Source organism: Rana temporaria, chromosome 10, assembly GCF_905171775.1.
Source record: "Rana temporaria chromosome 10, aRanTem1.1, whole genome shotgun sequence".
NCBI classification, from domain to species: Eukaryota; Metazoa; Chordata; class Amphibia; order Anura; family Ranidae; genus Rana; species Rana temporaria.
Window position 1 is genome coordinate 18,479,555 of NC_053498.1, and position 24,230 is coordinate 18,503,784.

A 24,230-nucleotide genomic window follows, 5' to 3' on the forward strand; every position below is an offset into this window, starting at 1 on the left:
TTCTGAAGAGGCGGGCGTGTTTTATGTAAATAAAACATGACCCCACGTAAATGACGTCTCTAACGAACGGCGCGTGCGCCGTCCGTGAACGTATCCCAGTGCGCATGCTCCTAATCACGTCGCAAATAGTCAATGCTTTCGACGTGAACGTAATTTTTTTACGCAAAGCCCTATTCGCGAACGACTTACGCAAACGACGCAAAATTCGAGGCTGTCCCGACGTCCATACTTAACATTGGATACTCCTCATATAGCAGGGGTAACCTTACGCCGGAAAAAGCCTTGCGTAAACGACGTAAAAAAATCCGCCGGGCGCACGTACGTTTCTGAATCTGCGTATCTAGCTCATTTGCATATTCTACGCCAAAATCAACGGAAGCGCCACCTAGCGGCCAGCGTAAATATGCACCCTGAGATACGACGGCGTAGGAGACTTACGCCGCTCGTATCTTAGCCTTATTTAAGAGTATCTGGTTTCCAGAATACGTTTAAATTTACGATGGCGTAGATTCAGAGTTACGACGGCGTATCTACTGATACGCCGGTGTAACTTTCTCTGAATCTAGCCCAATGTCCCCAGATATGCCCCCCCTTTCCCCAAAGTGAATGAGTATGGGGTAGAAATGGACACCCAAATGTTTGATAAGCTCTTTATTAAAAAATAAAAATCCCCAAAAAAGCTCCTCATTGTAATCATCAATCACGATGCATGCCGACTTGACAAAAAAAAAAAAAGTCGACCCACCGCACATGAACGATCCCTGACTACCCGAGCTGTCATTGGTTACATGAAGGAAAGGCAGGGATAGTGGTGATATCATTGCAAAAATATATTTAGGCAACGATGTAAGGGTTCATTCCCCGCCCATTTTCTTTCATGGTCCGGGATTCCTGGCAGGGTGATGTCAGTGATTGGTACAAGCAGCTATTGCCTCAACAACCATTGACAGCTGGGATAGTGGTGACATCATTGCCCAAATATGGCTATGTGGTCATATTTAGGCAGTGATGAATGCACTCCATTTGCTTATATGGTTGGAGATTCCGAGCCATATAAATGATTAGACCGGGTGACGTCAGTCATTGGTAAGGACATAGCAGCTGCTGCTGCTATTTGAGCAACCATTGACAGCCAGGATAGTGGTGACATCATTGCCCAAATACGGCTATGCGGTCATATTTAGGCAATGAGGAATGCACTCAATTCCTAGCCCATTTGCTTATGTGGTTGGGGATTCTGACTCATTTAAGTGAATAGGCCGGGTTAAATTTGTCATTTGCTACCGCTGCTACCTTTAGCGACCATTGACAGCCAGGATAGCGATGACCTCATTGCCAAAATATGGCCATATTTGGGTAATAATGAATGCCCCCCATTCCTAGCCCATTTGTTTATGTGGTTGGGGATTCAATGCCATGTAAATGAATAGGCTGGGTGACGTCTGTCGTTGGTTAGGATGTAGCAGCAGCTGCTGCTACCTTGGCAACCATTGACAGCCAGGATAGTGATGACCTCATTACCAAAATATTGGCATATTTAGGCAATGATGAATGCCCTCCATTCCAAGCCCATTTGTTTGTGTTTGGGGATTCCATGCCATGTAAATGAATAGGTTGGGTGACGTCAGCCATTGGTAAAAATGTAGCAGCTGCTGCTGCTACCTTAGCAACCATTGACAGCCAGGATAGTGATGACCTCATTGCCAAAATATGGTCATATTTAGGCAATAATAAATGCCCTCCATTCCTAGCCCATTTGTTTGTGGTTGGGGATTCCAAAGCCATGTAAATGAATAGGCTGGGTGACGTCGGTAGTTGGTAAGGATGTAGCAGCAGCTGATGCTACCTTAGCAACCATTGACAGCTGGAAGCTGTCCACATCGAACCCCCTAAACGTTTGATGCTTATCCTTAATGGTGACCCTCTCACTTTAATAATATGCCGACCTAAATCTGTGCATTTCGGGTGGGAAATGGCCCCCCTTGTAATTCGTTTAAACTATTTCTGCGGCTGACCATGCAAAAGCTTCCCCCTTTTTTTGTTAGAAATTCAAGTTACTCTTGGATCTAAGATCCAGGAACAGAAGGGGAAGGGATCACCGCTCCAGGGGGATGTGTGGAAATGGCACTCTCCTCAAGGTGGAAGCAGCAGGTGCAGGCTAAGACTATAGCAATTAGAAGAGTACAAACCACAGCAGGGTACAGGATTAAAAAAATCTGACGCGTTTCACACTCAACAGTGCTTATGACTAAACACTGTTGAGTGTGAAATGCATCAGCTTTTTTATCCTGTACCCTGCTGTGGTTTGTACTTTTGTTATTTTGCACAATAAAGGCGTTTTTATTGGAGTGTGGCTGTCCAGACCTTCCCTCTTCTAATTACTCTTAGATCTACAAATGACTTTGAGGACGTTTTTACATAAAGGCCGAGATCTTTGGCTGCCCTAAGATGTCACTGGTCTAAAATTGTGGACAAAAAATCATTGTGGCACATTTAGGGCCCATTTGGGTCTATGTGTGTGCCTAGAGGTGCATTTTTTTAGTGGTTGGGCAGATGCACTGTTCTGCATCGGCCTTTGATCCCATTGTGCATTGACATGCTGACAGTGTTTTAAAATTTAGATGGGGTCAAATGACCAAGACTTCATAATGCCTTCTACGTTTGACTTCTATGGGTCTCCTAATACACTAAAATAGAAAGGATATGGACATGTCAAGATACATATTGGGCCAGATTCTCCGAGCAAGTACGCCGGCGTATCTACTGATACACCGGCGTACTTTCAAATTTGCCGTGTCGTATCTTTAGTTTGAATCCTCAAACCGAGATACGATGGCTTCTGGCTTCGATCCGACAGGCGTACGGCTTTGTACGTCTTTGGATCTTGGATGCAATACTTCGGTGCCCGCTGGGTGGAGTTTGCGTCGTTTTCTGTGTCGGGTATGCAAATTAGCTTTTTCCGTCGATCTACGAAGGTACGCTCGGCCGTCGCATTGTCTCTCGTCGTCGCTAGTCGGCTTTTCCCGGCGTATAGTTAAAGCTGCTATTTTGTGGCGTATAGATAGACTTGCCATGTTAAAGTATGGCCGTCGTTCCCGCGTCGAATTTAAATTTTTTTTTTTTCGCAAGTCGTCCGTGAATAGGAAAGGACGTAACGCACGTCGAAGTTCAAAAAATGACGTCGGTGCAACGTCATTTCACGCAAAGCATGGCGGGAAATTTCAAAACGGAGCATGCGCAGTTCAATCGGCGCGGGGACGCGCTTCATTTAAATGAATCACGCCCCCTACCCGCCCAATTTGAAATACGCGCCGAGAGATACACTACGCCGCCGTAACTTACGGCGCAAAATCCTCCTGGATTCGAAAATGCGCCAGGTAAGATACGGCGGCGTAGCGTATCTCTGATACGCTGCGCCAGGGCAATTCTATGTGAATCTGGCCCATTGTGCCTTGTTCCACCTTCCTAAACGCTGGGGAAAACTAGCTAGGTAATTGGATAGGCTTCTCTGAGAAATCCAATGTCCACAGAGGTGGCTCTAGGCTTTGTGAAAAACTTAAGACACTGGGCCCCAAAAAATTCAAGCAAATAAAAATGGCTGCCGAAAGATGCACGGATCTAGCACACAGTGATTGAGCAGAGGCAAATTAGGCGGCCATGAGCCCCCTGTGAGTGCATTTAGGTCCTTTTTAGTCAGACAGTATCCAAGGCATTGGATTAGCAGAAAACTAGTTTTCTAAGAGGAGTTAAGCCAGAAGCATTGCAGGGGGTGAAACATGGGGGAAGCCCAGGCAATAGGGGGAATCTGCACTACACGCAGTGATTAGGGTGTGCCCAGGCACACCTGGCACACCTCCTGAGCATGCCTATGGTTGTCACCTATGCACAGGAAGTATCTTACTTACAATCCTTTGTGTTCAAGAGTCCAAATGTTTTGGAAGGTTTTATGGAAAGGACCTAGAAAGGACCCAGAGTTGAGAATCCACATACATACAATCCAATGAGGGTGTCAAACTCCAAGAGGTCAAGGAAATTTAATGATCAAAATTCATTCATAGCAGAAAAAAAACAATCGCATTTTGGGTTGCTAAACACACACTCCTTCGCCAGGGCTACAAAATGAGTACAAACACAAAGGTCATAAATATCAAAGTCAAAATGTTTAAAAATATAAATAAGTTAAAAATAGTGATTATAAAAGTCAAAGGGTATATATACCCATAAAGCCCTGATGAAGGGGGGAGTGTGTTTGGACCTCGAAATCCGTTCGTTTTTCCTACTATGGATCAATTGTTGTCGGAATGTTCAGTCGTGTGTACGGGCCTTTAGAAAATCTGAATTCCGCGCCCCATTTGTGCTTGTGTTAAGCATCTTACTGGCAGGATCACCAGATGGCAATAAAGGAAATAAAGCCCAAAAAAAAAAAACAAATGCAGCCATCACATCAAAAGGCTGGTAAGCTACACCACATTACATTTTTTTTGTTCGGTTCAGATAACCTTAACAAAAGTAAATGTGAGATCCAGACAGAGGGATGGGATGCTACAGGCGAGGATGGATGAGAGAGCAGTGCAGAGGCATTATGGAAGGAGGACTAGGAGGGGGGGGGGGTCTGCCTCTGCGTCTCCGCTGCCCATTCGTCCGTGGCTGCCTTTTTCTTGCAGCGCCATTTTAGGATGTTGATCTTCCTGCTCCTTCCTTGGCTTTTTCACTGCGATTTAACCTGTTCTTCTGCAGCACAGTTGTGTAATATCATTGCAATCCTTTGTGATCACGTTCTGCGATTTTGAAAATTTACAATTTATAAGTTAGAAACGCTAAACCTTTGCCTTTCATTAAAAAAAAGAGATAAATCAGGGCTGGTTTGTTATTTATCTAATTATCCCCTCTTTACATTTCTGACACGTTGGAGAAAACCTGCAAAGAGCAATACAATGAATTATATTATAAGAGTAACCAAAACTTTCCTCAGCATGGAATGGTCAGAACAATGAGCGGTGTTTTCTGATTGAATGATGATGCTCTTTGGATGTATCATTGATTGATACTGAAGGTTCCGATATTTGTCATTGCAATTATGTTTAATGTGTAGCTGAGTCACATCCATTCATTTTCTGTCGCCCCCTCGCTCTCTCGCCCCCTCGTTTTTTTCTAATTATTGTTCTTCATTTTTTCCCTTCACTTTCTCCCAATCTTATTTTTCTTTATTTCACTTTAATTCTAATTACGGTATCTATTCTCTCTCTCTCTCTCTCTCTCTCTCTCTCTCTCTCTCTCTCTCTCTCTCTCTCTCTCTCTCTCTCTCTCTCTCTCTCTCTCTCTCTCTCTCTCTCCCTTCCTTCCTTCCTTCCTTCCTTCCTTCCTTCCTTCCTTCCTTCCTTCCTTCCTTCCTTCCTTCCTTCCTCCCTTCCTCTTTTTTTTTCTCTTTATTTATCCTTTTTATTCATTCTTTATCTATCCCCCTCTATATACCTTTTTTCTTTCTTGCTTTCTCTTTTATTCTTTGTTGCACTTTCCTTTTCTCTGTCTCCTTCTCACTTTCACTTTAGCTTGGTGTCTTTATGTCTCTCTCATTTTTCGTTGTAGTAATATTCTTTCTCTCTTTCTCTTTTTTTATTTCTACCCCCCTAGCTTTAACTTGCTCTCTCACTCTCTTGCCACTTCTATTTCTCTCTTTTTGTATTTCTCTCTCTCTCTCCCCTCTCTCTCCCCTCTCTCTCCCCTCTCTCTCCCCTCTCTCTCCCCTCTCTCTCCCCTCTCCCCCCTCTCTTTCCCCTCTCCCCCCTCTCTTTCCCCTCTCCCCCCTCTCTTTCCCCTCTCCTCTCTCTCTCTCTCTCTCTCTCTCTCTCTCTCTCTCTCTCTCTCTCATATTACTTACTCCATCTATATCCTCTCTCTTGCCGCTTATATCTCTTTTTATTTTTATTGATTTTTCTCTTCTGTTCTCTTTTTGTCCTATTTCTCATTCTCTATCACTCGCTTTTTTTTCCTCTCCTTTTTTCCCTTTATGTTCTTTCTCTTGCTCCTTCTGTATATTTTCTCTCTCATATCTCTCTCTCATATCTCTCTCTCATATCTCTCTCTCATATCTCTCTCTCTCTCTCTCATATCTCTCTCTCTCATATCTCTCTCTCTCATATCTCTCTCTCTCTCTTTCCTTTATATGTCTCTCTTTCCTTTATCTATCTATCTATCTATCTCTCTCTCTCTCTCTCTCTCTCTCTCTCTCTCTCTCTCTCTCTCTCCCCTCTCTCCTCTTTGTTTCTTTCCTTTCTCTCTCTCTCTCTTTTCTCTCTTTGCTGTCCTCTCGCGCGCTCTCTCTCTCTCTCTCTCTCTCTCTCTCTCTCTTCTCTCTCCTCTTTGTTTCTTTCCTTTCTCTCTCTCTCCCTTTCTCTTTTCTCTCTTTGCTGTCCTCGCTCTCTCTCTCTCTCTCTCTCTCTCTCTCTCTCTCTCTCTCTCTCTCCATTCTCTCTCTCTCCATTCTCTCTCTCTCATTCGAACTCTTTATTTTTCACTCCCCCCCCCTTTATTAGGACCTTAATTGGCATTACAGTAATATAATTTCATACCGATCTTTTACTTGGCTTTTCTTGGAATGCCGTGCACGCTTGCTGCTGTGTAGTCCTTATTTTCTCCATTGTGTTGAAAGGATAATGGCACTTATAAAGTACTTTTTGGGTAATTATACAGGCAAACAAAACAGTAATTAATTGTACTTATAAGGGAAGGCACACTGCAGTGTCAGAGCAGAGCTGTCCATTCTGCAGCATCCTGAGCCCTTTGCAGCCATACTGGAGCAGGAGACTGCCTTTACAGCTAAACTCCAGGCAGATATATAGAAAACACAAATTATTTTATTCTTTAAATGTCAAGACAAGCCGTGTAAGTACATGAATTTGACTTGGTGTGTGCCTTTTGTAATTCCTTGTAAAGCAGCACTTGGACTGGGAGAGGGCATAGCTCCCAACTGTCCCTGATTTGGAGCAAAGTCTCTCTGTCCCTCTTTCCTCCTCTTTTGTCCCTCATGTGTCCCTCATTTTGGTCTGATCTATAGAATTGTATATAAAATGCACTTTTTATCTTTCAAAAAGTGTTTCCCAGCGCTAAACCTTTCATCCAAATTCTAAGTTGCTGCATTTGTAAATTTCAAAAGCCAATATAAAGGAATAGTAGTGGTAAAAAAAAAGCACTTGTTGGTTTAGCCAATCTTGTTTTTTGTACAATTCTCCTTTTAAGTGGGTGTGGCAAGGGGTGTGTCCTATGCCTGCCTACTTTTGCTGATAGGTGGCCCTCATTCCGTCTCAAAAACTTGGGAGGTATGGGAGAGGGAGAGGCAGTATTTGGAGCCAATCAGGTGTGTTGCATGCAAATATTCAGACAATGAACATGCTGATAGGAGGAGAAAGCAAAGGGCTGCATTATTCACTATATTGTTGCTCCTTCGCTGTCCAATCATATGCAGAGGGCAGGGAGCTGACCAGGCTGAATTGATTAACTGCATTAGAAAACTGTTAGGTCACCAACCTGACTCAACCTGGTGCATTGTGTAAATTTCAGTGCTAGACAGACAGAATGGAGTTCAGCTTTAAGGCTGGATTCACACCTATGCATTTTTTGTGCTTTTTGCATTTTGCAGATTTGCGTTCCATAGGAAACCATATTAAATGGACTGTAGTGCAAATCTGCAAAAAGCATTAAAACTGCATAGGTGTGAATCCAGTCTTAAAGCGGAGTTCCGGCCACAATTTCACTTTTTAAATATACATACCCCTGTAATACACAAGCTTAATGTATTCTAGTAAAGTTAGTCTGTAAACTAAGGTCCGTTTTGTTAGGTTGTTACAGCATTTAGACACTTTATAAAATAGAAATTGACTGGGGCCATCTTATGTGTGGGCATCATGAAGCCAGACTGTATGACTTCCTGGATTTCAGCCTTGCAGATCTCGCACATGCTCAGTGCTGCACAAGCAGTGTCAGATCAGCATTCAGCACCTGTGCTGTCCAAGTCACATGATTCTTCGAGACTGGGGAGTGCACAGACTCCTGGAAAGTTACACCCACTACATTCCCAGGAGTCTGTGCGGTGTAGGTTAGGAAGCATTAAGCACCTAGGTGCAGGAAGTGGGAAGATTAACTATTCTGCCTAGCAACAACACTTTGAAGGCATCTAAAAAAAAAAAAAAAAATTGTAAAGGACTAATGACATTTTTTTAAAACTACTGATGTAATGTTATATTTATGGAATATAAGACTGAATGGCTCCTGCACTTTCCTTAATGTGGCTCTAACTGTCAATTTAAGTAAATTGCAGTAATTTCACATCATGCAGCATGTACTTTTATTGACCTTGTTTTCTTTTTATCCTCATTAAAAAAACATTAGAGTTACAGTAAATTGTAGTAGATAGTGGAAAAACACACCAGCACTAAAGGACTGCAGTCCGGCATCAATAGTGAGTGTTTTATAAATAGTATCATGGAGGGATGGCGGCAACTCTTTGTCTTTGTTTAGTCCGGTGACGTCACTCTGCGTTGTCCCTTGTGATGGGTATTCTCTTCTGACCGGGCTCGCTGGGAGGACGTGGGCTAGAAATAGGTTACAGTACGTTATCAATACAAAGTATCGATCGGGAAGTGCTGGGACTGCTGTAACTAAAATAACCAACTTGGTAAAACAGATGTAGGCTCATTCAGTAAGGCAAAACAGAGAGGCAATCTCAATAGCATGTGAAGTGCAAAAAAAAAATGCTCACCTAAAAATTTGGGGGGGGGGGGGGGGTAAATACAATTTTTATGGGGCAGACTTGGAATGACTCAACATCCCAAGTGTTTAAAACATTGCTTGGAATTTGCTAGACCACATCTGAATATTCGTGCAACCAGAATGAGACACAAAAAAGGTGTGTGTGTGTGTGTGTGTGTGTGTGTGTGTGTGTATATATATATATATACATACATACATACAGTTGTATTCAAAATTATTCAACCCCCACTGAAATTGATTGTTTTGGCCAGTTTGACATTGATTTTGATCATTTAGTCATCCTGCTTACAATTAGATCAAAGAGGCACAAATATAACATAACATTTATAATGAAATAACCACAAATGTCTTTTCTGTACTCACATCATTATCAGTTTTATTCAACTCCCAAGTGACATTCAATCTTAGTACTTAGTACAACATCCTTTTACAGTTATAACAGCTTTTTAACGTGAAGCATAGCTTGACACAAGTGTCTTGCAGCGATCTACGGGTATCTTCGCCCATTCATCATGGGCAAAAGCCTCCAGTTCAGTCACATTCTTAGGCTTGCGCACTGCAACTGCTTTCTTTAAGTCCCACCAGAGGTTCTCAATCAGATTTAAGTCTGGTGACTGCGATGGCCACTCCAAAATGTTCCAGCCTTTAATCTGCAACCATGGACTTGGAGGTATGCTTGGGATCATTGTCCTGTTGAAAGGTCCAAGGTCTCCCAAGCCTCAGGTTTGTGACGGACTGCATCACATTGTCATCCAATATCTCCTGGTACTGAAGAGAATTCATGGTACCTTGCACACGCTGAAGCTTCCCTGTACCTGCAGAAGCAAAACAGCCCCAAAGCATGATTGACCCCCCGCCATGCTTCACAGTAGGCAAGGTGTTCTTTTCATCATAGGCCTTGTTCTTCCTCCTCCAAACGTAGCGTTGATCCATGGGCCCAAACAGTTTTAATTTTGTTTCATCAGTCCACAGAACACAATCCCAAAACTTCTGTGGTTTGTCCACATGACTTTTGGCATACTGCAGTCGACTCTTCTTATTCTTTGGAGACAGCAAGGGTGTGTGCCTGGGAGTTCTGGCATGGAGGCCTTCATTACGCAGTGTGCGCCGTATTGTCTGAGCAATTGATCTTGCTACACCCCACACTCCTGCACAGTAATGATAGAGTGAGAAGGGGGCAAGCGAACATCTTGTTACACCCACCGGAGTTTTAGATTTCACAGTTATTTTCAACACAAAACGGAGCTTATATGTTTAAATACAGTATTTGGAAATCCAACGGACTGTTGATAAATTTTAAAAGCCGCAGCAAACCTGCTGACCTTACATGGTTGCTAATGTGACGGAACACCTCTGATTTTCACATTTAACATTTAAACAGTCCGTCGGATTTACAAATACTGTATTTAGGCATATTAGCTGTATTGAAAATAACTGTGAAATCTAAAACTCTGTTGGGTGTAACAAGATGCCCACTTGCCCCCTTCTCACTCTATCATTACTGTATGGGGTGTAGCAAGATGGCGGCGGCGACGGAACGTCACTTCCGGAGAAATCTGTGATGGGGAGCCGAATGTGACGAGACAGCGGTGGCCTCCGGGTGGACCAAGATGGCCACCACTCCGGTAGCTAGGTCAAAGCCGCGGCCTTTCCTATGGCCAACGCAAGACCAGGAGGCCCGTGGATCACGTGTGTGCCGACCTGAAGGTGTTGATCCGTACGGATCATGGATCAATGAGGATCCGTTGCACCCCTAATAATTACACTGAGCAAAATTATAAATGCAACACTTTTGTGTTTGCCCCTATTTATCGTGAGCACAACTCAAAGATCTACAACATTTTCTATGTACACAAAAGGCCTATTTCTCTAAAATATTCACAAATCTGTCTAAGCCCTGGTTCACACTGGGCTGCGGGAGTGAAGCCGTGCGAGTTCAGCTGAACTCGCACGATTTCACTCCCGCCGGCAGTCCCGATTTCGGCCGCGATTTAAGAGACATCTGTGCAGGTTTCTGCACAGATGTCTATGTAAATCGCGGCCCGAAATCGCAAAAAGTAGTACAGGAACTACTTTTTGAAATCGGTGCAGCGCCGCAGATGCGGCGTCGCACCGATTAGGACTGTGTCATTGGCGGCAAATGCCGCCGATTTGAGATGCTATTTCACATGTGAAATCGCATCTCAAATAGAAGGAAATCGTACCCAGTGTGAACCTGGGCTAAATCTGTGTTAGTGAGCTCTTCTCCTTTGTCGAGATAACCCATCCACCTCACAGGTGTAGCATATCAAGATGCTGATTAGACAGCATGATTGTTGCACAGGTGGGCCTTAGGCTAAAATCTGACCGTTAGTACGTTCCTTCTGACAATTGTTGTCCAACTTTTAGCCAACAAATGTTGGATGGCAGGCTAGTCAATTTTTGGAGGACAACGGTCTTCTTTTTATGAAGGGTAAGATGATTGTTTTTTTGTTTTTTTTTTATGTTTTTCTCTTGTTGCTTATTAATCCTTCTCTGCCCTTACTGGGTTATTTTGTATTTTGTGTTTTTTACCCTCATTACCATGTATTGTCTTCGTTCCTTGATGTGTCTGTTACCATGGAGCCTTGTCCCTAATGATTAGCTCATTCTGGAAACTCATCTGCTATTCTACAGATAATTCCCTTCCAATTAGTGTGCTTCTAATAGTACGGGAAATAATTATATAGAATGTGTTGCCTAGCTGTGTTCCCGGATGTCCTTCCAGTAATGAATGACAACTATCACATATTGGAGATGGAGGAGCATGTGGGTCTATGGGGTCCCTAGAATAATCAGCAGGCTAATTTTAATAAGTGCAGTTTATGATAATTCATAGCTACCAGTCATCAATCACCATACATCTCCCTGTTTGTGTAATAGAAAAGGTATAATTGTAATAAGAATATCCAGAGATGACAACTTTGGTTAGCAAGGGTGGTGAAGACACCGGAACTAGCATTGGGCTGCATTCACAAAGCTATATTGGTTGTTATCTGCCCTAATATTAATTACATATTTTAACTTTTTTGCAACACCATTTTACCTAGATTAACGAGTATCACTTCTACCTTATGTACTCTATGCTCATGTTCTAAAATGGCTTAAAGCCGAACTTCAGCCAAACAACTAAATACACGTGTAAAATACATACACTAAATTACCGAAAGTATTGGGACGTCTGCCTTTACACACACATTAACTTTAATGGCATCTCAGATTTAGTCTGTAGGGTTCAATATTGAGTTGGTCCACTGTTTGCAGCTATAACAGCTTCAACTCTTCTGGGAAGGCCGTCCACAAGGCTTAGGAGTGTGTCTATGGGAATGTTTGATCATTCTTTAAAAAAAAAAGTATTGGGGCGCCTGACTTTACATGCACATTAACTTTAATGGCATCCCAGTCTTTGTCTGTAGGGTTCAATATTTAGTTGGCCCACCCTTTGCAGCTATAGCAGCTTCAACTCTTCTGGGAAGGCCGTCCACAAGGTTTAGGAGTATGTCTATGGGAATGTTTGACCGTTCTTCCATAAGTGCATTTGTGAGATCAGGCACTGATGTTGAACAAGAAGTCCTGGCTCGCAGTCTCCACTCTAATTCATCCCTGACTTGTTCACTCTCCGAATTAGTTGGGGTAGGCAGTAGACTTTGGTGGGTCAGACACGTCCCGTGACCTTTGACCTCTGGGAACCTGCCTCTGGTCAAAGGTCCTTGCCGCTCTTACAGTAAAGAACCCTCTACGTAGTTTAAAGTTAAACCTCTTTTCTTCTAATTTTAATGAGTTGCCACGTGTCTTGTTAAACTCCCTTCCGCGAAAAAGTTTTATCCCTATTGAGGGGTCACCAGTACGGTATTTGTACATTTAAATCCTATCCCCTCTCAAGCGTCTCTTCCCCAGAGAGAATAAGTTCAGCGCTCGCAACCTTTCCTCATAACTATCATCCTCCAGATCCTTTATTAGCTTTGTTGCCCTCTCTCCATTTCCAGTACATCCTTCCTGAGGACTGGTGCCCAGAACTGGACAGACTAATCCAGGTGCGGCCGAACCAGAGTCTTGTAGAGTCTCTTGTAGAGTCTTGTAGAGTCTCTTGTAGGCCCCGTACACACGACCGAACATGTCTGCTGAAACTGGTCCGCGGACCAGTTTCAGCAGACATGTTCGGTCGTGTGTATGGCCGACCGGACAGGTTTCCAGCGGACATTTGTCCAGCCGACCGTTTTGCAGCGGACAAATGTTTCTTGGCATGCTAAGAAACATGTCCGCTGGAAGCCTGTCCGTCGGACATGTTTGGTCGTCTGTACAGACTCGCCGTACATGTCCGATCGGCCGCCATCCCTCGCATGCGTCGAATCACTTCGACGCATGCGTGGAAGCATTGAACTTCCAGGGCCGCGCACGTCGCCGCGTCATCGTCGCGGCGACGTCACCGCGTATCGTGTACGTGCGGATTTCTGTCTGATGGTGTGTACAACCATCAGACAGAAATCTCCGGGCAGACATGTCCGCCGGACAGTCCGTCCGTCTGTACGAGGCCGTAGAGTCTCTTGTAGAGTCTCTTGTAGAGTCTCTTGTAGAGTCTCTTGTAGAGTGTCTTGTAGAGTGTCTTGTAGAGTGTCTTGTAGAGTGTCTTGTAGAGTGTCTTGTAGAGTGTCTTGTAGAGTGTCTTGTAGAGTGTCTTGTAGGGTCTCTTGTAGGGTCTCTTGTAGGGTCTCTTGTAGGGTCTCTTGTAGGGTCTCTTGTAGAGATCTGTTTTACAGTCTCTGTTCAATCTCCATAAGAATGACCAAGACTGATAATTTTAAACAATGCGTTCAATCAGAAAGACCAGTACACTACATAATTGTTGGTAGAGCTAAATGGCGTTGTATAGCCAGATTGCAACATACATGGTAATCTTTAGTGGACAGTCTGGGTCATCTCACATCTATGCTCTTTGCTTTCATTTGCAAGATGTTGCTTTACAAATACTAGAGAACTTGCACTGATCCCAAGACTAAAATGTACTAACAATCCTTTGTCAGTCAACATCATGGCATGTCTTCTAATCAGCAGCATGTCGAAAAATCCACCTGACACAACTTGTATCTTAACTTGTATCTTGGAGGACCAAGAAATAATTGGGACAGAATTCTTGCACAATAACATTTCAAATGCCCCCCAGAAAAGCACAAATTGGCAACATTGATTCCTACCCGCTGGGTATTGCGGAGATTTCTTTCTCATTTGGCTTAATTGTTGTTGTCTTCTCTTGTGCTTGATCTCTGTAAATTAAATGAAACTGGATTACCTCCAATGATGAATGAATGCGTTCCTTTCTAGATAGACAATTGACCTTTTTATAAGAGCCCGGAATGCTTGAATTAATACAATTTTATTGTCTTGTTTTTTTCTCAACTGATATTAGAGGTCTATTTCCTCTGGAATCTTGTCTGTATTGTGGTAGAACCCCAACTTTTCCTCCAAGGGCTATCAATAGTATTGTTACTTCCTGATCTTTAAGGCAATTAGATACCCCTATATCAACATTCTACAAAGCATTTCCCCTTTTAATATAACCCACTTCAGTTCACTTCTCACACCTGGATATCACCAATAAGTCAGAAAATGTCTTGCATTTCGGTGTCCGCTTATAGATTTGGATATAACTTTGTCATTTAAGATAATGAAGTAATTAGTATATCATTTTATTTTGGGACAGACCAGGCTTTTGGTGATACTGTTTTGCACAAATGAAATGTACTTTTATGCAATTCACAGAATATATAACAAAACTGAAAAAAAATCTGTGTTAAAAATATTACTGTAGATACAAATATTCATTTTAGTCTATGATTTGTCCTATTTAAAATAATGATTCTGCTACAAGCAATACGTTCATCCAGTTGATCAGCAGATGAATGAAAGTAACAACTTTACTTTGTATCTTTTAGTGTTAAACTCAAGCAGCAACTTTTACAGCTCCTGTTTTTACTCAGCAAATCCCGGCTGTCATTTTGACAGTCTGGAATTTCTGGTAGGTGTGATGGGTGCAGCTGCAATGGGGCAGAAAGAATGGGTTTACTACATATGCCCCGTGTACCTAAATGTCATTTGTGTGTAGTACTAAAGCTGGAGAGTGCAAAATCTGGTGCAGCTCTGCATGGTAGCCAATCGCATTCTAACTTCAGCTTCTATTAAGCTTTGATAAAAAAAAAACTGAACGCTGATTTGTTTTTATGTGAAGATGCATCAGAATTTGCACTCTCCAGTCTTAGTAAATAAGCCCCTCAGTGTCCATGCCTATAGTTCATGCATTCAGAAATGCAGCTTGTAGGGTATGGTGTTCTAATAGATGCTGCGGTTTCCTCCCTGAAAATACTGGTAGGTTAAAGAGCTTCGTAGTCACTACTACTTCCAGTTTGACGTGGTTGGATCTATGTACTCTTTAAAGCGATCTTGACTTTATTAAAGCATATGTCTGTGAAGGTTTTCATTCATCCAGGTCATGGTATAAGTAGCAATAGTTGGTCACATTCAACTGAATTAGATCTGTAATGTTGAAGATGTTTTGTATATTCTCCAAGAACTGAAGTGGTGGCGAGGAGAAGCTACAAAAGGTCTTCAACATTACAAAACAAGTCCAGTTAAATGTGACTACTACTAGCAGCAAAGTACAATTCATTTACCTATAGTGTGTTGAAGGGCTTCTGATTGGTTGTCTTGGTTCATGGGATGTTGCTTATGTTGATGGTTATGTTAGGTTTGGAATTCTTTCCTTTTTTGGTGGCCCTGCCAATTCTGGCTCATAAATTGTATGCTTTCTATAATGTTTGATAGTTTGGAATACATGATGGAAGTTTAAAGTAATAATAATTTCTCCTATTTTTATTTTTTTTCCTTCTACAGTACGGCCGGTCAGATAGTTATCGCGTGGCTACCACGACAGAGAATAAGGACAATGAATCGCCCCAAAAGGGGAAGGCGAAGCGAGAGTTGGATGACCTTAAGAAAGAAGTGTCCATGGTATATCTATCTATCTATCTATCTATCTACCTATCTACCTATCTACCTATCTACCTATCTACCTATCTACCTATCTACCTCTATATCTCTATCTACCTATCTATTGTGTGTGGTTGGTTTCGAGCTAAATTACATTTTGACTTCTGTATTTCTCAGGGACCCCAGAGGTGAAATACCATCTCCTAGATTTCCCAGAGCTGCCCAGATTGTCCCTAATGTAGACCCTCCATGATAATGATTCAGTGTATTATGGCTAGACATGTGCATTAGTTTTCGTCCGAATGCATTTTCGTCCGAATTTCTGGGATTTTCACATTTGTTTTCACAAACGATAACGGAACGCGCAGTATCCGAAAGATCCGACTTTGTGACAACAGTTCGATATAGAAGATTCGACATGACGGTGACAATAGCGATCTGTGTCCATCGAATCTGCGGTTGAATGTGCTTAACCTAACTCTATTAGTCCAAGATTATTCGACATAGAGAGAAAAGATTCGACATTAAACCCCTTTCACACTGGGTCACTTTGCAAGTGCTATAACCCTAGAAAAAACTAGCGCCTGCAAAGCGACCTGAAGGCTTTCACACTGGAGCGATGCACTAGCAGAACTGTTAAAGTTCTGCTAGCGACATCTTTGGAGCGGTGTGTATACCGCTCCTGCCCATTGCAATCAATGGGGCACTGCGGCTATACCGCCGGCAAGGCGCCTCTGCAGAGGCACTTTGCGGTGGTTTTAACCCTTTTTTCGACGGAATTGACGGTGTGCTTGAACGTGCTCTACCATGTCCAGGGGAGGGCTGGCAGCCTTAGGCCTGGGGGGAAAGTCTAGTCAAGTGGCCCATTGAACCGTCGAATGAGCTCACCATCCGGTCCCAGGGAGTTGGTTTCCTCTGCGCGGCTGTTTCCTACCCACCGGGAGCTTGAGCGTGGACTACAACTCCCAGAATGCAACAGCTAATGGCGAGCCGCTGTGGCTGTGCCCCCGGCCCGACTTCCTAGTGCAGAATAAAAAAAGATGGTAAAGGGCAGAGGCTGCCGACCATTTTGAACATAAGTTAGAGCGGCCTGGGAGGCAATTGCCACCCTGCCCCCTGGCCCAGCCCTCCCCTGACCATGTCTTAGAAATTACATTGGTTTCCCCAGTGTGCTTGTGTATGTGTGCTGCAGTATGGCATCCAATGCTGCGCTTGTGTGAGCCTTGTACAAAAACTTTCCTCATTCATGTTCCTCTTTAACCTCAGACAGAGCACAAGATGTCGGTGGAAGAGGTGTGCCGGAAATTGAATACAGACTGCGTGCAGGTGAGTCTATATTCTACACTTTTGTTATTAACCTAGAATCCATTCCAATCTTATTAGTGTATAGTCCCTAATGAAATATATATATATATATATATATATATATATATATATATATATATATATATATATATATATATATATATATATATATATATATATATAATATAGATCGTTGTGCCTTGACTATATACTGAACTTTTATTTGTATGTGCGGATTACTTCTTGTAAACTCTCAATAAAAACGTTTGTATAAAAAAGAAAGAATGCTCCCTAATGGTTACCTTCCTCTGTTTTTAGGGGTTGACACTCAGCAAAGCAGCGGAGTTTCTGGCCCGGGATGGACCCAACGCTTTGACTCCTCCTCCAACTACACCCGAGTGGATCAAGTTTTGCCGCCAGCTCTTCGGAGGTTTCTCCATCCTGCTGTGGATTGGGGCTATCCTCTGCTTTCTGGCCTACGGCATCCAGGCGGGTACGGAGGATGACCCCTCAAATGACAATGTGAGCACATCTGTTATTCTTCTTATGTGTATGTTGCTTGGTTGGCACCATTATCCCTAAAATTACAAATAGCCTAAAACAATTTCCTCAAACATGGGGCTTTAGAATGTGCTTAATAATGCAATTCATATACCAAACTATTAAAAGTCATCCATTTATTAGAAAACATTCAAACATATGGCGTGTTTCACTTAACACTACTGTTTCATGCGTGCAAATAAAAAGAAACAACTTCCTTGCAACTTTTGTGACTGACAGGCGTCACTGATAGGCACTGACAGGTGTCACTGATGGGCACTGACAGGTGTCACTTATGGGCACTGACAAAATTGAAGAGAAGAAGCTGGGACAGCCGCACTCCAAAAATGTTCCTTTTTATTAAAACTGGTCACAGAACATCACACGCCACAGCAAACAATCAGGAAAAGGCTAACGCATTTCACACTGTGCTTCAGTGCTTATTCATAGCTCTGAATAAGCACTGAAGCACAGTGCGAAACGCGTTAGCCTTTTCCTGATTGTTTGCTGTGGTGTGAGATGTTCAGTGACCAGCTTTAATAGAAAGGAACGTTTTTGGAGTGCGGCTGTCCCAGCTTCTTCTCTTCAATTTTGCATTAATTGCATTGACGGCACCCACGGTTTGGATCCAGTGAGTAAAAGTTCCTTGGTTCATCTGAGCAGTTATTTTTCTTCTCATCTATGATGGGCACTGACAGGCGTCGCTGATGGGCACTGACAGGCGTCGCTGATGGGCACTGACAGGCGTCGCTGATGGGCACTGACAGGCGTCGCTGATGGGCACTGACAGGCGTCGCTGATGGGCACTGACAGGCGTCGCTGATGGGCACTGACAGGCATCACTGATGGGCACTATTTGGCATCACTGATGGGCACTATTTGGCATCACTGATGGGCACTGAAAGGCGTCACTAGTGGGCACTGATTGGCTCACTGGTGGGTACTGACAGGCATTAGTGATGAGGCAAATCTCCTCTATGAGGAAAGCCACATATCGGCTCTCCTTTCCCTTACACACTGTCAGTATGAGGAAAGGAACGCAGATAACCAGCATTTCCTATTTACTATTACTATTTTAGAGTGTGCCCCCCAAGTATGATTTTTGTCTGTTCTGAATGAACAGGGGCCATCATTCTGCTATAGGCCAGGCGGAAAGCTGTTTATTCATTTTTAATGTCCAAAGCAAACTTTCCCATCCATCCATGTCTCCATCTTTTATTTTGTTGAGAAACCACTTTGAAAAACACCCCCCATTTCTGGTCGTGGCCATCTTGAGTAAGGGCAATTGATTAATGTAACATTTACTTACTAAAATCCCATCTGCCCTTACCAAATATACCGTGAACTCTGCAGGGGCTGTTGCCCTAGAACTTAGTAAATGAGATGAAGCTTCACTTTGCAAAGTCTACCCAATCAGATATTCAAGGAAGATTAAAAAAAAAATGCATTTTTGCTTGATTGGATGATGGCAGTCAGCAGAGCTTTCCCCTCATTTTACTAAGCTCTAGATCAGCTACACTTGCAGAGTACACAGTCTATGGGCCAGATTCTTGTAGAATCTGCGGCGGTGTAGCGTAAGCCATCTACACTACGCCCCCGCAACTTACTGGAGCAAGTGCCGTATTCTCCAAGCACTTGCTCCGTAATTTGCATTGGCGTAGTGTAATTGGCCCGGCGTAAGGCCGCGTAATTCAAAGGGGGCGGCTTGTATTTAAATTAAGCGCCCCCCGCGCCGATCGAACTGCGCATGCAACGGGCTTAAAATAGCCCAGTGCGCATGCTCCAGTTCTCGACGGAAAACATCAATGACGCCGACGTGGGAGTCATTGACGTAAAGTCGTATTCACGGACGACTTAGGAAAACGACGGAACAAGCCGACGCTGACCCGACGCCATACTTAACATGGCATACGACGGACCTACGTAAACTTGCCCCTCATATTAGCAGGGGCAAGTTTACGCTTACGTAAACGTCGTAAATTCTCTGCGTCGTTCGCGCATCGTCGTAAATTGCTAATTTACATAAGCGACGGGGAAAACGACGTCGGTGACACCTAGCGGCGGAAAAAAAAAATGCATTTAAGATCTGACAGCGTAAGAGCCTTACGCTTGTCAGATCTAAGGGATATCTATGCGCAACTGATTCTAAGAATCAGTCGCATAGATAGGCCGGGCCAGATTAGGACTTACGACGGCGGCGCAAATGGCTTTGCGCCGCCGTAACGCCTTTGAGAATCTGGCCCTATTTGTCTTTAGTAAACCCACCCCACAGTTTCAGTAAATTTTGGAATTTTGTGGCAAAATCTGTTTTAGGAGTACCAAATTAGACATCCCATACTAGACATGTAAAATATCCAGCTGCTTTGGATTTTAAAGCGGCTTTTTTTTCCACAGTATAAAAGACTAAGATTCTATTCAACCAATCGGAAACAACTGGGACAGTATGTCTGCCAGTCGTTGGTCACTCGACATTTTGGCAGCCTGCCTGACCTCTATTGAGCCGGAAACAGAGGCTTCTGCTGGTTCCCTAATCTCCCCCGTTCCAGCTCCGCTCACTCATTTTTAGAGGAATTATTTTAGGAAAAATATAGAAACACCTGTTCCTAGACATCCAATATTAATTACTGGTCTTAATCTTGATTGAATGGACAACACAAACCTGGTGATAGACCCATACACATTTGTCTTCGTGTATTTTCGCAGTAGGACAGAACAGCTGGGCAACGGGCACAGTTTAAATCTTCATCTGGTGGTTTAGTACATTTTCGGGTCTAGCGTGCCAAAATGTTCCTTGCACAGAAGGTGGGTTACTGTAACTGTTTCTGGACTTGGACTAATTTACCTAAATACTGTGGGCCGGATTCAGCAAGAATTTACGCCGGCGTATCTATAGATACGCCACGTAAATTCAAAGCTGCGCCGGCGTATCTTCTTTCTGTATTCAGAAAGCAAGATACGCCGAAATTAGGCTAAGATCCGACTGGCGTAAGTCTCTTACGCCGTCGTATCTTAGGGTGCATATTTACGATGGCCGCTAGGTGGCGCTTCCGTAGTTTTTCGGCGTAGAATATGCAAATGACCTAGATACGCCGATTCACAAACGTACGTGCGCCCGGCGGAATTTTTTTATGCCGTTTGCGTAAGGCTTTTCCGGCGTAACGTTGCTCCTGCTTCTATGAGGCGTCCGCAATGTTAAGTTTTTACGTCGTTTGCGAATAGGGCTGGATGTAATTTACGTTCACGTCAAAACCAATACGTCCTTGCGGCGTACTTTGGAGCAATGCACACTGGGATATGTACACGGACAGCGCATGCGCCGTTCATAAAAAATGTCAATCACGTCGGGTCATCACCCATTTACATAAAACACGCCCCCCTCATCCTCATTTGAATTAGGAGCGCTTACGCCGGCCCCATTTACGCTACGCCGCTGTAACTTAGGAGGCAAGTGCTTTGTGAATACAGCACTTGCCTCTCTGATTTACGGCGGTGTAGCGTAAATACGATATGCTACGCCGCCATAACAATGCGCCCGGCTACCTGAATCTAGCCCTGTATATACTTGAGTATAAGCCAAACCCGAATATAAGCCGAGGCACCTAATTTTACCACAAAAAAAATGGGAAAACGTATTGACTCGAGTATAAGCCTAGGGTGTGGTAAATGCAGCAGCTACTGGTAAACAATGCCCATCTGCAGCCTCGCTGTGCCCATCTGCAGCCTCGCTGTGCCCATCTGCAGCCTCGCTGTGCCCATCTGCAGCCTCGCTGTGCCCATTTGCAGTCTCACCTTGTTTACAGTCTCCCGCTGTCCACTGTACTGTCGGGTTTGAGCTGCAGCTACGACAAAATGGTGGCGACTCCAAAGCATTGCTGTTAGACTTCTAGAGGTGGATCACCAGCGCTATCCAGACCTCTACAGACTGTCAGAGGCAACAGCTCAAAGCGGTCCCAGAGAGACCGGAGAGCAGTAAGTGGGACCCTCACCCGAGTATAAGCCGAGGGGGGCTTTTTCTGCACAAAAAAAGTGTCGAAAAACTCTGCTTATACTGGAGTATATACGGTACTCTGTAAATGTTCTGAGAACAGAAATATGGCCAAGAAGATCTGGCTTCATCCCACTGTCACTTGGCCTTAAATGGGCATTCAGTGGCCTACCCAGAACCCTGATCTCAATCCTAATGAACAGCCATTTAAGGCAAAGTGACAGTGGAATGAAGCCAGGTTTTCTTATTCAACATCATTAACATAAAGACTTGGTTTGATGAGTTTGGTGTGGAGGAACTTCAGTGGCCTACCCAGAACCCTGATCTCAACCCTAATGAACAGCCATTTAAGGCAAAGTGACAGTGGGATGAAGCCAGGTTTTCTTATCCAACATCATTAACATAAAGACATGGTTTGGCGTGGAGGAACTTCAGTGGCCTACACAGAACCCTGACCTCAACCCTACTTGAGTACCTCCACACCAAACTCATCAAACCATGTCTTTATGTTAATGATGTTGGAGGTCAGGGTTCTGTGCATGCCACCGAACAGCCATTTAAGGCAAAGTGCCAGTGGGATGAAGCCAGGTTTTCTTATCCAACATCATTAACATAAATACCGTACATGGTTTGGTGTGGAGGAACAGTGGCCTACACAGAACCCTGAGCTCCTACCCTACTGAAGTTCCTCCACACCAAGCTCATCAAACATGTCTTTATGTTGATGATGTTGGACAAGAAAACCTGGCTTCATCCCACTGGCACTTTGCCCTATATGGGTGTTCATTGGCCTTCACAGAACCCTGACCTCAACCCTACTGAACACCCATTTAAGAAAGTGACAGTGGGATGAAACCCGGGCTTCCCATCCAATATTAGTAACCTATGGACATGGTTTGACAAGTTTTGGTGTGGAGGAACTTCAGTGGCCTACACAGAACCCTGTCCTCCCCCCTACTGAAGTTCCCCCACACCAAACTCATCAAATCATGTCTTTAGGTTACTGATGTTGGATGCGAAGACCTGACTTCATCCCACTGTCACTTTGCCTTAAGTGGTTCAGTGGGGTTGAAGTCATGGTTCTGTGTAGGCCACTCCAAGTTCCGCCACACCAAACTTATCAAACCATGCCTTTATGGAGATATTATATTATATTTGGCTTATATATGACTTATTACTCTTATGCCGCGTACACACGGTAGTTTTTCGGCATGAAAAAAACACAACGTTTTTCCAACTTCATCATAAAAAACGACGTTGCCCACACACCATCGTTTTTTCAAAATTATTATTATACAGGATTTATAATGATGAACAAAGCGCGGTGACGTACAAAACATACGACGGCACTCTAAAGGGGAAGTTCTATTCGCCTTTGGGCTGCTTTTAGCTGATTCCTTGTTAGTAAAAGACGATTCGCGATTTTGTGTCTGTTACAGCGTGATGAATGTGCTTACTCCATTATGAATGGTAGTTTTACCTGAACGAGTGCTCCCGTCTCATAACTTGCTTCTGGGCATGCGCGGGTTTAAAACGTCGTTTTAGCCCACATACGATCATTTTTAACAACACGAAAAACGACATTTTAAAAAACGACATAAAAAAAGCAGCATATTTGAATAAGGATAAGGCCCGTGTAATGAAGAAGACCATCCCAGGATAGGACCCATGTAATGAAGAAGGCCGGCTCAGGAAAGGGCCCCTGTAATGAAGAAGGCCGGCCCAGAATAGGGCCCCTGTAATGAAGAAGGCCGGCCCAGAACATTTGTAAATTGCAAGTCAAATGATATACCTGACTTTTCTTGTTGGACACCTTTTGATGCATTTCATGTGAAATCATAAACCCCGGGTTCCAAGGATAGTGATGTATAAAGCTTATTGCCACTTTCATTTCTCTTTCAGCTGTATCTGGGTATCGTGTTGGCTGCAGTCGTCATCATCACCGGTTGCTTTTCTTACTACCAGGAGGCCAAGAGCTCGAAGATCATGGAATCCTTCAAAAACATGGTGCCCCAGGTGAGTAAGATGATATCTAGCTCCCGTAGATCATGCTTGCTACCCTCCCACATCTATACGCTTTCAGTAATTAATGATATGATACTGAATGTGTTTTATTTGTACTTTTTTTTGGGCACTGACAGTCTTTTCATTCATGTTGACTTTCATTTCTGGGTGTCACGTCTTGTGAAGGGCTCTTATAACTTTTCAAAAGTTGGTCGCTTTAGCTTTACCAAAACAAATCCTATATCCGCTTAAGGGGTCAACATCTTGCATATCTGGATTTTATGGCACAAAACTACATTTCACATACTAGTTTGACCTAAGTGATTTTTGATGTGATATTCACATTTGTAAGTATTTGTTCTTCCATATTTGGTTATGGTAATAAATTAAGACATTTTTAGTTTTCCCACCAGAGGGAGCTCTTTATTTGACATAGTCCCCCCTCCCCGCCAATCTGCCTGTAGAGATATCAGATGCACAGGGAGAGCATAGTCTTCAATGACTCGGCCAAATAATAGATTTGCATGGTGGGAAGGAGCACTAAAGCACAACCATTGTGTAGCGCATAAAGCAAGGTCCATAAAGACAAGGATGAGTGAGTTTGGGGTGGAGGAACTTGACTGGCCTGCAC

General features: G+C 43.5%; 1 protein-coding gene across 1 annotated transcript in view; it reads left to right on the forward strand.

The window, feature by feature from the left end:
• Nucleotides 1-24,230, forward strand: part of ATP1A3 (ATPase Na+/K+ transporting subunit alpha 3) — a 92,564-nt gene that overhangs the window by 29,193 nt on the left and 39,141 nt on the right. Inside the window, exons 2-5 of the mRNA XM_040327324.1 lie at nt 15,670-15,786; nt 17,032-17,091; nt 17,389-17,592; nt 23,498-23,611. Of these exons, the coding sequence (XP_040183258.1) occupies nt 15,670-15,786; nt 17,032-17,091; nt 17,389-17,592; nt 23,498-23,611 (495 nt within the window). The remainder of the gene's footprint in view (nt 1-15,669; nt 15,787-17,031; nt 17,092-17,388; nt 17,593-23,497; nt 23,612-24,230) is intronic.